General features: G+C 34.4%; 1 protein-coding gene and 1 long non-coding RNA gene across 3 annotated transcripts in view; both read left to right on the forward strand.

The window, feature by feature from the left end:
* The window catches only part of LOC127841392 (uncharacterized), a 605785-nt gene that overhangs the window by 437932 nt on the left and 152071 nt on the right, over positions 1-15782 (forward strand). For both annotated transcript variants that reach the window (XM_052370211.1, XM_052370210.1), the window contains one exon: positions 7372-7974. In XM_052370211.1, the coding sequence (XP_052226171.1) occupies positions 7372-7974 (603 nt within the window). The remainder of the gene's footprint in view (positions 1-7371; positions 7975-15782) is intronic.
* On the forward strand, positions 9030-13117 carry LOC127841406 (uncharacterized). Its single transcript, XR_008030966.1, has 3 exons — positions 9030-9258; positions 11472-11616; positions 12219-13117. It is a non-coding gene; the product is annotated as an uncharacterized LOC127841406 (long non-coding RNA).

Below are 15782 nucleotides of genomic sequence, written 5' to 3' on the forward strand. Positions count from 1 at the left end.
TTTATCAAAATATAATTTGTCCAAAAAGTAGGTCACCAGGTCAATCGTACAAAAACGTTTGTTACCACTATAAAGGCCAATTATTTGACTAAATATAGATGGAATTATGTATGTTTATTTAGACAATGTCTAGGCAGAGTTCAAATATGGGTCAACATCCACAAACTAGGCCTCCTGGTAAAATCTTACAAAAACCTATATACTGCTCTAAAGGCCATATTAATTGCTCAATCTTAATGAAACTTGGTTGTAACGTTTTTCTTGACAATATCGAGACGATCCAAAATCAGACTTAAATCATTATCATATATGAAGATTTACTAAGCATAACATTTACCTTGCATACTGCCTGATATGAATATTAATATATATATCGCGATCGTGTGGGATAATAAAGGTACAAAGCGTTGTGTGTTCAGGTTCTTCCTTTTACTTCAGATTCAAATATAAACAATGACGTATATAAACAACAACAAATATGGCGTGACGTCAGGGACGTAATACACTTAAGCGCGGCGCGGCAAATAACGTTACGTTACATTCACAACATTCTAGGGGCCGCGAAAAGTGACAATTATTAACAATCAGAGGAGAATATGTATCATTACTTATGATATCCTGAATCATTCGTTAAAATCTTAAGATTGCAGTAACACTAATTTGACCACAAGTATACATGTTGATTTGAAATGAATATCAAATGTTTATCACTCAATTTCTGAATAACAATTTCTTAACAACAATTTAATAAGTGTCTCTCATATTTCAATTACATGTACACTCAACTGTCTATTTCGGTATTTCAATCACAATTGCGCGTTAACCTTTAATACTTAATTGATCTCTATTCAACATCACTAACACAAAGCGTTGTGCGTACAGGTTCTTCCTTTTACTTCAGATTAAGCGCGGCGCGGCAAATAACGTTACGTTACATTCACAACAATATACATGTATGAAATATAAAGTACAAAAAGGACATTAAGTGTTATTAAAGATAAAGTAACCACTTCACAATGTTAAGTGCTTTAATATTATTTTCACTGCCAGTGTTATTTTGTGTATAACTATCAAGTTATTTTGATTGATATTATAAATTGCAAAGTAAAATTTGTACCAACAAAGCTCATTAAAAAATCAACAAGAATCGTGTTATTATACCCCACGAAACGTGATATTCTTAGTTGTCTTGAAATATATATAACCGTTACAATTTTCTTTTACAGTTGGAAAAAGACACCTTACTTTTGACTACATCGGAGATGATGTGTCTCCTGGAGGCTGTGGATGCAACTTTGAAGCAACACTTGAAAGTTACTGTCAACACATCAGTGAATGAGCTCAGAGAAAACACAGAATTGTGTATTGAGAAAATCAAAGACTATATGGTTACATGTAAGGAAGAGCTCGCAAAAGAGGCAGAATTGCATAAACAAGATTTTGATAAAAACGCAAAAAAAAGCATGAACTATTATAATGAAGTGACTGTCTTGGGCAAAAGAGACTTTGATGGGAACGCAGTCAAACGCACGCAAGCCTTTGATGACAACTCAGAAAAACGCAAGCAGGAGTATGATGAACACACAGTCACAAGCACGCAAGCCTTTGAGGAGAACGCAGAAAAACGCATGCAGGAGTATGATGAAAACACAGTCTCACGCAAGCAAGCCTTTGAGGAGAACGCAGAAAAACGCACGCAGGAGTATGATGAACACACAGTCTCACGCACGCAAGCCTTTGATGAGAACGCAGAAAAACGCACGCAGGAGTATGATGAACTCACAGTCTCACGGAAAAAAGACTTTGATGATAATGCAGACAAACGCACGCAGGATTTTGATGAGATCGCAGAAAAACGCTTGAGGGACATTAATGAGCAGCGTGGAAGAAATACTACTTTCATTGAAACTTCCTACAAACAGTCCAGTAAAGGTATAACTAAATTATAAGCATGCAATTATACAATTTGAAACAACTTTTTTAACATAAATACTAACTTTTAGAACCACTGTGCTTCAAATAAATGGAATGCCCTTGATCATTTAGATCATATGCATTTAGATCAAATGCTGAGGTACAATCGACACAAGTATACAACATTTGGAATGGATACAAGTAAACAAACGAGAATACTTTTTGTAACACTAGTATGATTACAATGTCCATACATACCCTAAAACCAACATACTAATCCAGCTTAGCTTGTTATGAGAAAACTTACACGATTTAATGTCATTGTACAATGGATATTACTTATGCATAAGCGATTCAAAAATCATCATGAACACTTGGTAATTAGCTGCGATTTCGATATTTAGTACATTGCCACTAATTTCATTGGAAATTAAAATCACATACACTAGTGGTGTGAAGGTTATAAGTACAGACTGCAAGCAATTTTGGGATTCTTTATGTGTTTTTTCCCCATAAAACTTGTGTTATGTAACTTATTACAATCATTATTGGCAATGGGCTGTAAATGTTGCTGAAAATCGGCCAAAATTAAATTCTTTGTTTTGGGCAAGGTCTGAAAACATTTAGTAGGTTAGGCTCTGCGTTTGTTTTTTTCCTCCGCTATTAGTGAAACCAATCTTGAATGTTTATCCTGGTATGATTTCATGATTACCCTGATATTAAAAATCTATTACACAAAAGTTAAATAAGTTATTATACGCCCGTTTTTCAAAACGGGATGTATAATAGTTTCACCCTTAGCGGGCGTTGGCGGCGTCAACAGCAGTGTCCGCTCTCTTACTCAAATAGTTTTCATTGGATCTTCACCAAACTAGGTCAAAAGTTGTATGTAGACAAAATCTAGGTCAAGTTCGAATATGGGTTATGCCGGGTCAAAAACTAGGTCACGGGGTCACTTAGTGCATTTCAAGGATTAAGCATGGTGTCCGCTCTCTAATTGAAGTAGTTTTCATCCGATCTTCACCAAACTTGGTCAGAAGTTGTATCTAGACAATATCTAGGTCAGGTTGTAATATGGGTCATGCTGGGTCAAAAACTAGGTCACGGGGTCACTTTGTGCATCTCAAGGATTAAGCATGGTGTCCGCTCTCTAATTGAAGTACTTTTAATCCGATCTTCACCAAATTTGGCCAGAAGTTGTGTCTAAATGATATCTAGGTCAAGTTCAAATATGGGTCATTCCGGGTCAAAAACTAGGTCCCATGGTCCCTTCGTGCATTTCAAGCATTTCACATGGTGTCCGCTCTCTAATTGAATTATTAGTTTTCATCCAATCTTCACCAAATTTGGTCAGAAGTTGTGTCTAGATGATATCTTGGTAAACTTCAAATATGTGCTGCTTAATTAAAAAAATATATATATCATTTTGCCACTCAAATGGTTAAGTTATCAAGTTGTTCAAAACCTTCAAACGGGCGTATCTTCTGACAGTTTGACACTCTTGTATTTCCTATGCTTTAAAGAATTTCAAGGAATTCTGAGAGTATTGTCAAAATAGTAGTGAATATCATTACTTTACCTGTTGACCCAGATTTGAACACATATAACCTAGATGTTAGCTTGTCTATTCAACAATAGGTAAGAGTCCTTCTACTCAGCCAAATGTAGGCGTCCGCCTAATGCTCAGATTATTGACTGTTATTGATTGTTCTGGTACTCTTTGGACGATTAGGAGATAGATAAACATTATCTGTACTGGTAAGTGATACTCTGTGGTCAGCTCAGGTCACGATTAGACTCCACATAACTGAGTAGTTCTCTGTACATATCTTTGCAGAAGGAAATGGTTTGAGGCTCATATAAATTATTTGTCAGTGATGTTTCAAAATAAATACTGATAACTACTCAGTTGATATGCAACAAGCCATTTTTAGCCCACCTGAGCACAACGTGCTCATGGTGAGCTTTTGTGATCGCCTTTTGTCCGTCATCTGTCGTCCATCGTCCATTATTTGTTCGATGTCAACATTTGCCTTATTAACACTCTAGAGGCCACATTTATTGTCCAATCTTCATAAAATTTGGTCAGAAGATTGGTCTCATTGAAATCTTGGATGAGTTTGAAAATGGTTATGTTTGCTTGAAAAACATGGCTGCCAAGGGGTGGGGCATTTTTATGTCCCCCACTATAGTAGTGGGGGACATATTGTTTTTGCCCTGTCTGTTGGTCTGTTGGTTGGTCTGTTGGTTGGTTGGTTTGCGCCAACTTTTACATTTTGCAATAACTTTTGCTATATTGAATATAGCAGCTTGATATTTGGCATGCATGTGTATCTCATGGAGCTGCACATTTTGAGTGGTGAAAGGTCAAGGTCATCCTTCAAGGTCAGAGGTCAAATATATGTGGCCCGAATCGCTTATTTTATGAATACTTTTGCAATATTGAAGATAGCAACTTGATATTTGGCATGCATGTGTATCTCATAGAGCTGCACATTTTGAGTGGTGAAAGGTCAAGGTCATCCTTCAAGGTCAGAGGTAAAATATATGTGGCCCAAATCGCTTATTTTATGAATACTTTTGCAATATTGAAAATAGCAACTTGATATTTGGCAAGCATGTGTATCTCATGGAGCTGCACATTTTGAGTGGTGAAAGGTCAAGGTGAAGGTCATCCTTCAAGGTCAAATATATGGGTCAAAATTGCTCATGTAATGTAACTTCTGCAATATTGAAGCAAGCAATTTTATATTTGAAATGCATGTGTATCTCATGGAGCTGCATTTTTTGAGTGGTGAAGGGTCAAGGTCAAGGTCGTCCTTCAAGGTCAAACATCATATAGGGGGACATTGTGTTTCACAAGCGCATCTTGTTTTTTGTTGCATTTTGTGCATTTGGGTCAACGTTATTGTTCTGAAAAATAGAATCTTGTTTTCCTCTCAATACATTAAAAGAAGATAAAGGTATTGCGCTGGTATTTTGTGTGAATGTAGCTAAGATAAAGATCTTGCTTTTAAGGTTTAATTTAACAATTATTTTTTTAATAATTGAAAAACACTATCTTTGTCACATTTCTTGTTTTAATAAATAAGTGTAACACTTTAGGTTTACGTACATGTATACTAATTAACTACTGCAGATTAAATATGTTTATGTGATCATTTCATTGGATTACTTACAGGACATGTAGATTATACTATCCAAGCGTAAGAACAGTAGAGTCTTCGGAAAGTACTTAATATCTAATATGTACTACTTCTCAACATACGCGGTAAATGATACAGAGAAATTAATATCTAATATGTACTACTTCTCAACATACGCTGTAAATAATACAGAGTAATTAATATCTAATATGTACTACTTCTCAACATACGCGGTAAATGATACAGAGAAATTAATATCTAATATGTACTACTTCTCAACATACGCGGTAAATGATACAGAGTAATTAATATCTAATATGTACTACTTCTCAACATACGCGGTAAATAATACAGAGTAATTAATATCTTATATGTACTACTTCTCAACATACGCGGTAAATGATACAGAGTTATTAATATCTAATATGTACTACTTCTCAACATACGCGGTAAATGATACAGAGTAATTAATATCTAATATGTACTACTTTTCAACATACGCGGTAAATGATACAGAGAAATTAATATCTAATATGTACTACTTCTCAACATACGTGGTAAATGATACAGAGTAATTAATATCTAATATGTACTACTTCTCAACATACGCGGTAAATGATACACAGTAATTAATATCTAATATGTACTGCTTCTCAACATACGCGGTAAATGATACAGAGAAATTAATATCTAATATGTACTACTTCTCAACATACGCGGTAAATGATACACAGTAATTAATATCTAATATGTACTACTTCTCAACATACGCGGTAAATGATACAGAGTGATAAACATCTGATACGTAAAACATAATATAGCATAAAAAAATGTCTAGGAACAGGCCTTTTTGTGGCCTATCTACGGACTCTATCCCAACCCGAAATTGCAAAGAAAATATCCCAATGTGATTTTTTCTCACTTTCCAAAAACAATATCATTTGTTTATATTTTTTAATAGAAACTCTGAAGTTCGTAAAGATTTTTTTTAATTTCATCTTACAAATTATATAAGTTTAAATTATATAGTTTTGTTCTCCTAATTGAATTATTATAAAGAGTTAACTTATATTAAAATAGGTTTTTCCCAAATCATTAAACTTTTCGTGCGAAAAAAATTCCTAATCATGAAATTTCATATTACGCAAAATGGCCAGACAAAAACATGATACAATAGTAACGACTTTTGTCAAAATATTGTATAGCATAACTTCCATGACAACTTAGTATGCATTTTATCTCACACATGATGCGCATGTGTATGTACACTAACCCAAATCTCTGTTAAACTAAATCAAAACTATTGTTGTTGCGAAATACCTTTTTTGTTAAGGAATACCTGTTGTTGCCAGTGTAGTTCCGAACCCCAACTTATATATTGTATATATCTAAATATTTATCTAAGGTGCATGTTTTATATCGCAACTACAATGGTATTTATCATGTCTAGATCACATTACACATTCCGATTATAAGGATGTGGCTAAACACACTTTATATTAATAAACTGTATACAGGCCTGTGCACTGCGCAACATTAGAACAAAACAGATCTATAATAGTTAAACCAGCTTTAATAAATGTAGTTGTATTTGTATGAACATGTAAATAGACTGATGGTATTCACTGCGCACTTTACATAGCCCTAATGTAAGCTCACAGGAAAAGGTTTATAACTCTGTTCTTCAATTATGCATAATTATAAACACTTTCAACTGAGAAAATCACGATAAAGTATACAGTGCAAAACCTTTATATCAAAGTATTGATGTGTACTTATTATATACAAAATACTATTTGATAAATTCCGAGGGTAATATGAATGCATTGTGTCGAAATTTTGTGCACACAAAGGTAACATTTAAAAGTTACGTTCACATAATCTGTATAAATTAATATTAAAAAGTGATTACAGTTTTTTTCAAAGTTAGGGCTGCTATAGGGCCCCATTCCTAATGGTTTAGGTTTGCCTGCAAGATTTATATATCTTTGTTGATACTACTGTATACAAACCTGTGCACTGCCCAACATGGGGACATAACACAGCTTTAATGGTTAAACCAGCTTTTATTAAATTTATTAATATTTGTACAAAAATGTCTTACGTATTTAATAATTAATAATAAAATTATGAACAGTCTTCTGTTTTTTTTAATGTATACCAAATATGTTCCCATTTAATTATAACAGAAATGCTTGGAGATTTGACAAAGTATTACAGCAAATGCTTTAACTATTTAATAATGATTAATATAATTATGAACATTCTTACAAATAATGTATACCACATATGTTGCCATTCATGATTTCAGATATGCTTGGAAAGTTGTTGGAGCATTACAGCAAACGTTTCTGTCACGTAAATACCTTTCCATTGGATGACTATGTTCAGGAAAAGTTACGTGATATTTATATGCCACCGAATATACAACTTATGGATAAGGAAAGAGGGTTTTTCAAAAAAACTGGTAGACAGATTTCGACATACCAACATATTTTGTTATCGGATACCAAACCAAATCAACAGATATTTATTCAAGGGGAAGCAGGGTCTGGGAAATCTACTTTTCTTGCGAAATTGGTCATGGACTGGTGTAAAATTACATCAGAACAATCATCCGTGACGATGCTGCCAATTGATGGCAAGACTTCCAGTGTCAACTCTAATACACAGATGAGAGACTCTAATGTTTTTGACGATTTAACGTGTCTGAATGGCTTTAAATTTGTCTTCCATATACAATTAAGGGAATCGGTTGATCAGTTTGATATCGCGAAAATTATAAAAAAGCAGATAGTTGACAGTATATACTCGTCTGAAGAAGATCGCGGAAAGGCATACATACTACTTAATGAGATCATGAAACGTGAACGTTGCTTGGTATTACTTGATGGCCTAGATGAATGGATTGGTACTGGAAAACCTAGAGAGATTGGTACTCGTCACAACCTGCCAAAACTGGCCGACGTACACAGTCATTGTGTTTTGTTGATAACTACTCGACCTTGGAAGATGACAGGAGCGAAAATACTTGACTCGCAGATTGACAAACTGCTGCAACTTGATGGAGTCAAAAACGTGTTTGAGGCAAGCAGAAAAATCCTAGGGTGTAGGAAAGATTGTAAGAAGAGACAAGATTTAGACAAAAAACAATCCGAATTTGAATTGTATGTACAGAAATATGGCTTGTTAGAGCCTTTGCACTTCCCAATGATGTTATATGGCTTGTTAGAGCCTTTGCACTTCCCAATGATGTTGTGTCTGATTGTACAATTGTGGGCAGAAGGAACTGAACTTAAGGGCTCTAAGTGTGAAATGTACAGCTTCTTGCTGGACAGTCTTTTTAAGAAGGCGACCAGTGAACCGAGGGAATTTCAAGAGCCAACTTATCGATGCTTCACAGAGACCCAATATATACAGCCCAATATTGAACACTTGAATAGACTTGCTGAAGCGGCATTTGATTTGTTGTTTTCAGATACACAAAATAAAGCTCTAGTATTTACAACGAAAGAATTGAAGAAATATAATTTAGGTGAACTAGACCAAAACAATGTTGCACTGAAATCCGGTATTTTATCAGCAAAACGTCAGGAACCTACATTAAGAGCACTCCCGACATTTTCATTTATTCATAAGAGCATTCAGGAATTCCTGGCTGCGTATCATATTGCCCGTATTACCCATCTCAATCTCATTGATGATGTCATTTCCGGATATCTTGACCGTCACGAGAATGCATATCTTGACGTGTCCCAGGTTTTCATCTTTCTGTGTGGACTAGACATCATGTCAGCGAATAAGCTTTCTGGCATGATGGATGAACGCAATAAAGCTCGTGTAAAACCTTATTTTCCTTATTTTGAGGATACGCTTTGTGACATCATACTACAAGGATACAGAGAAGCTATTGCCAATGAGCAAACTAACATTGCCCTGACACTAAGTCGCTTGAAAGGCTTGAAAAACGATGTCAGAGACCTTCACAGCGTCTGGAAAAATAACACACGTAATCTATTGTCATTGGACATCTCAATTGAGTCTGATGATGATATTACAAGTGACTCTGATGATGATATTGCGGTCAGAGGTGGTTCACCTGCAACAGCTGAGCCTACATCCCATATTGAGTTTGACATGTCATCCTGCCACAGGCTGGAATATTTAGATCTACGCGGCAACGACATTTGGCTTAAAGGTAAATATACAATACATCTCATTTGTATATCCGACTATTCACTAAAGGAGACATACAGATTGTTAGCAAACGATATCTTCTTAACTATGGAAGGGAATATCCGCCAGTCCATTCATGATGTTAAACGACATTCTCATTTTAAGTACTGTCATATGCTTTCTGATGCATGGTATTTGCATTTTGCCTAGTTACATTTGCTATGCAAACATTTCATCTCAATGTCGCATGTTGATAAGTTGACTGTATATATATCTTAACTTCGTGTGAGTTATTGACAACTGCAGTTGAACTTTTGGAATTTGTATTAATGCTTATTCTAACTGCGTTCTTTGTTTAATTATGTGCATTTGGCTATGGTGCTACACAATCTAACAAGCTGTTAATATTTTTGTGGATCAATTTTACTGCTTAAGTCGATTGCTACTGCGTCTTTGATTAAGAATTAGTCTTCGGTTTTGCATACACCGCCATTATAAATAGTTCACAATCCGAAAGGAGAACCAGTATTAAAACATAATTCCAGCGCTTATTGCAGCGTAAATTACTATTGCCGGGAGATCACTCTTAACATCGAAATCAAAATCCCCTGTATCAATGAATCGTGAAACATCGACTATTTCTGGAATGCTTCGTAAAAAGCGAAGATAGAGTAAAAAACTAACCCGTCGACATAATGCCTTTTGTTTTGCTTGGATTCCCACTATCGACACCTTATTCCTGTTGTAAACGCTTTGAGAAAAATGATGCAACGCTTTGAGAAAAATGATGCCCAGGTAAGTTCTACTTTTTGTGATTTATTTGCGCTATGACAGGAACTCAAAAGCTTATCGTCGTCGTGTTGTAACTCGCTAAAGAAACTTCAGCGTACAGTTTATAAAGTAGTGATAGACCTGACAGACAGACAGACAGACAGACAAAATAGACAGACAGACAGACAGGCAGAAATACCTGCCGATCCTGGGGCATAAAAATGAGGTACTATGCCACATATTTAAATTTGAACAAGAGCATAAAGCGAATTTATCAGTCAAGTATTGTTCCTTTGTCACTTTAAGGTAGCGCACCCCTAATGAGCACATATCCAATTATAATCTAATTAATTATTTTATTAATCAGCATCATTTCATTGAACTACAAACACATTTGTAGGTAGGTTTTCCATGCTTTTAAAAAAAATATACCGATTTTTTCAAAACCACCCCACGCTCGGCTTTTGTCCAGTTTATTTTCACCCCTGGGTTATATAAAAGTTCCATAATTCATTCAAATTTCCAAATATGGGCATGCAGTTGGTGTGTACAGATGCAGTAAAGGTGTTTAAAGTTTAAACAAGATGAAATAAGTATTCTTTTACAGACATTTTTTTTTACAAATTTTTTACTATGGAAGAGCGCCATGATATGTTAGTGATTTCAGCCAAGTGAAAGTTGGGAGGGTAAAAAACAAAGTGTTATAAAATTCTAAAAAGTATCATTCATGTTATATTTTAAACTTAGTTTTATAGAAACTTTATAAACAGCAAAATTACCAAGAAATAGACAGATTTACCGTTTACTTTTGAAATAAAAATAAAAATGCAACATGTATCATTCGTATTTTCAGCAGTAAATCACCCAACTTAGCCAAAACGTTGTTTTAATTTAAAAAAATTGAAGGATATGCCTAAAAATTTCAACATATTCAACAATAAACCTAGCTTATATGCTATTTTAAATCAAATTACGTTAGAAAAGAAATAAAACGCGTCGCAAAAAGTATACGATATCGGCAGGATTCGAACCAGCGCGGGAAGATTCCAAAAGATTTCTAGTCCATCACCTGAACCACTCAGCCGCGACAACTTCACATTAGTGCCTGCTTAAATTAGATATCCAAAAGTAAACAGGTAAAAAAGCTCGTTGATCTTTGAAGAAATCGCGAAATCGTATATTTCAGATGATATTTGGAGCAAAGTCAATATGTATTGTGAAAATAATGTATTCTAAAGGAATAAGGTAAACATATATCAAAATTCAAAGTTTGAAAATAAATGCATCACTTAGAAATAACCGATAATTGAAGATAGGCAATGACCGTATAATAAATCGTGATAAGTCATTAGGGGTGCGCTACCTTAACATGAACAAAGACTTTGAAGAGATGGGTAAATTAGTCTTGCGTTTGCGTAAGGGTAAATGTCATCAACAATCCGCATGTTTGTTGTGTTATTGCAGGTCCGGCTGTGTCCAATGTTGCTTGCCAATTTTAAAACATGCGTTCAATGCGATGCTGATCTTCTAAAATGTTAAACCAAGGCCCTGGTGTCGTCAATCCAGCAATCATTCTAATGGTAGATTCAGGACACCCTTTTTGACCAAGGTGAGTGCATATCTTGTATGTGTGTTTGTTTTTCAAAGTTTATGAGGTTTTGTCATGATAATACAGCATTGAGTTAGATTCACCTAAGTAGGCATTCAATATACCACTGCAATATCAGAACATCCGCATCCAGCTATTCTTGTGAAAACAATAATGTTAAAATTCATCTACAGAATAGCCCATAGTCATTTTACGAACGATTCCTCTACTATTAGTGTATCTGATTTTAAATTTTCTTTTAGTGTTTTTGTTTATTTTCCCTTTAATAGTATATTCTACCACATTTTAAACAAGTTATACAAAATATATACCAGCTTGTTATCTTTGAGATTTTGATAAAAAAAATGTCTAAAGGAGAAATTCACTTAAGAAGCTGTTGCAAAAATGGGTCTTAGGACATATCAGCGCGGTGCTGCAGATATGCCTCTGCCATCCGTACACTCTTATAAGAAGTAATGTCCCCTTATGAGACCACGAAACCTAACGTGACTTTATGGCAGACAGGTAGGCAGATGCAGATTTTCTGGTCGCATCTGTTGAAGTTAGATTCTAAGATCCATTCGCCCGACAAGGCTCTTAAACATTATTTTTCAACATTGTAGGACCTTGGTCTTGCTCAAAACGCAGTGATGGCAGTGAAGTGACCGACACCATATGGGTCTCTTTCTCGTCAGATTTACCGCATCATGACTAATCACGGGTTTTGGTTTGAAAGAGTTCTCGGTTGCTTTTTAATTATTGCTCAATTAGAACAAGCAAAAGACATGATAAATAACACCATTATGTACTATTATTATTACCTAAATGTATATACTAAAAATCATGTAAATACATGAATTAAAGTTTTTTAGGAAAACACTGTTAATGATTCAAGAAATTTGAAAAATGAGTTTAAAATGAATTTGTTTTATAGATATATACAAGAATTTGTACATCTGAGGTAATGATTTAAAAAAAAACATCAACGTTTTCTTAGATATAACTTAAAATATAATTGTTGATATGTACCTGGTGGAATATGTGTATTGTTATAAAAAGCTTTTGTTCAGCCAGAAATGTCTTAGATGAAATAATATTTTTATGTAATTTTCACACTGTATAAAGGGCGTTTCAGCAGATAACCAGTAATAAGACTGCATATCACCGGATGTTACATCAGCATGAGTTTGTGTTTATTTTGTATGTACCAATATATGTTGAAGGATTCGGAGAGGTACTGTACTTTTCTATCTTGATGACTAAAAAATGTGCATTTTAAGAAAGAGGTTTACATGACAGTGCCTCGTCAACAGTCAACATTTTGATTTCATGATAGGTTGTGTTTTGAAATAGCATTTAAAATACTTATACTTTTTAAAAGATGCAAATGGGAATGTTGATTTTGGTAGTTGGTGTTGAAATCAATATGATTTGGTATGAATAGAATAGTGAGAACTGTATGTGCTTCTTTAGTATGGTATTGTTTATAATAAATACCAGTTTAATGTATCATATAGTGTGAATAGCCTTTTAAAGTTTACATGAAATGCCAATTGTTGTGTTGTTTTGGAAAGATGATTGCATCTTGTTTTAAATTATGAATAAATCTTTTTTTATTTGAACAATTATGAGATTTTCAATAAATTGCAAACCACTATTGCTGCTCTTCATTTGGATATATTTTTTGAATGGTGCATTGCTTTAACATTTGAGTCTGTCTCTGGGAAAATTGAACTCAAGGCATGTGCTCAAAATGTTTTCTCAGATAAGCCTGTACCGTCAGTACAGGCTTATCAGGGACGACACTTTCGCCAGAGACTTTTTTACCGAACAATTCCAATAAGGTAAAATTTCCATGCCGATTTGCCCTGATCAACACTTGACACACATCCATTAAGACCCATTTTTCCAGACCATGGCTCAATTATGTTGTTGCTGTGTGTCTTGTAATGACTGTGGATGAAGCCATCCAGGATGAAATAGAGTGTCATCATAATATAAATACTGAATAACATCTTTTACAATTGTATTAGGAAATATATGTATTACATGGAATACTGGTTAAATAAATACAAGGATGAAACACACATTACATAAACATCATCTGAAAACAAAATGATCACTCTGGTCCTGTTGCAAGTGTATCCCACGTCATAATGCTTATGACTAGACATATGCAACTTTAACATGATCATACAATTGTTTTCAAAACAATCTATACACAGGTGCAGTATTAGTCAAAAACCTACATATACATGTGAGATTGCACTACTTTATGATTATATGTAAATACTTGGATGAACAATAAATAAACAGGCTTTCTACTGGTCCTTACTTTTCCTACTTTTCCCTACTTTTCCCTACTTTTTTTTCTTAACCCTACTTTTTCCTACTTTTTTCAAAAATAGCCCTATTATCCCTACTTTTTCATTTTGTAAGTAAAATAAATAAAATGTAAAATGAAGGCTTACATGATTCTTTCTTTAGATATTTTGCAGAATTTCCATTCATTATGAATCTTTTGTAATGAGTCAAGTTCAGATGTGCTTTGGGGATCACCCTGTGAAGTCCATCCTTGAAAGCACCATGGTTCCTTGGCTAGTCAGTACAGACATACTGGTCTTTAGGTAAGATAATGTCTTTTTACACTGTGAAAATACATGTATTTTCTATCTAATCATAACATATGTGCTTCATGAAATAGAGGTGACAGATATGCACGCTTCATCTTGACTTTACACTGCCAAGTTTCTTACTTTGCCCAGTGATGCTAACAACTGAATGTACCCACAAATGTCATGCTGCGTTTTATACCTTATGGGTTAAATTTGTAATTGCAGATGCTGCTTTCCTTTCTTAGAAAATTAATTTAAGTTTATATGTAAAGCTTGCTTTTCCTAACTGTCATATTGATCTGAAATAATTTTGTATGACCCCACAAAAAAGGGAGGGGGTGATTTGCCATTGTTTGTCTGTCTGTCCATCTGGCTGTCCACAGCCCAAAGTTTGTGTCAGAACTCAAAAGTATAACTGCTAGAGCCATCTTTCAGTGAATAGTTGTCAGCATGTGAACTTATATACCTGAGTTTTTAATGCTAGTGTATCGAATATCTATGGAGTTATGGCCACTGATTTAGCAAACGATCTTTGCGACATAGCCAAATTGTGGGGGCATCATTGTCCTATGAACACACATCTACTTTAAAGGGATCTTTTCACGGTTTGGTAAATTGACAAAATTGAAAAAAATTGTTTCAGATTCGCAAATTTTCGTTTTAGCTATGATATTTGTGAGGAAACAGTATTACTGAACATTTACCATAATCCAATATAGCCATTATATGTATCTGTTGACGATTTGAAAACCTAAAAATTATAAAGCGTTGCAACGCGAAACGATTGAATAATTTGGAGAATTTCTGTTGTTGTCGTTTAAATTTACGAAACTACGAAGATTGCTTATATAAGGTGTAAAATACTTACTCTACGCATACCCGGCGGAATAGCCGAGAGGGTTAATGCGTTTTTACTTCAGACTAACTCCAGGACTCCGGGGGTCACTGGTTCGAGCCCTGGTACCGGCTACTTTTTTTCCTTTTTTTAAATTTTATTCTTGATTTTTTACTGGAGCTTTTAAGATCCAATGTTTACATTTATCAATATAAAGCATTTTATGGCAAACTTCGAAATATGCCAAAATCTGTGAAAAGGCCCCTTTAAAATATATAAATTGATTAGAATTTGATTAACACCATGGCATTTGTAGTTTGATATAAGACACTGCATAGACCAACTGCTTTGAACAGCCTTGATTTGCTTTGTGTCAATGCTATATTGCAGCAGTGACATGCTAACCACTTAGATCCATAAAATGTCCATTTTAATACTATAACTAGTCAGTTTCACTTACATGAAAATTACTCGTAACCACTCTTAATCATTCAATTTGTACATGTGTATATGCATTTGCATAAAAGTTATATTATGGGCATTTTTACTGTTGAATTGAGCTGTAAAGAATAAACAGGTCAAAAGAGTTAGTTAAAAGGAGGTTGCTGGCCAATTATCTGCAACTCATCTTGCTATCAGTTGTTTATTAAAATATATTTTATATTCGATATTCTTACGTGACTCACCCCTTCCTCTAAGCCGAAATGATCCGTAAAACAAAATTGGGTCTTTGTGTC

The sequence above is a fragment of the Dreissena polymorpha genome, chromosome 8, assembly GCF_020536995.1.
Source record: "Dreissena polymorpha isolate Duluth1 chromosome 8, UMN_Dpol_1.0, whole genome shotgun sequence".
NCBI classification, from domain to species: Eukaryota; Metazoa; Mollusca; class Bivalvia; order Myida; family Dreissenidae; genus Dreissena; species Dreissena polymorpha.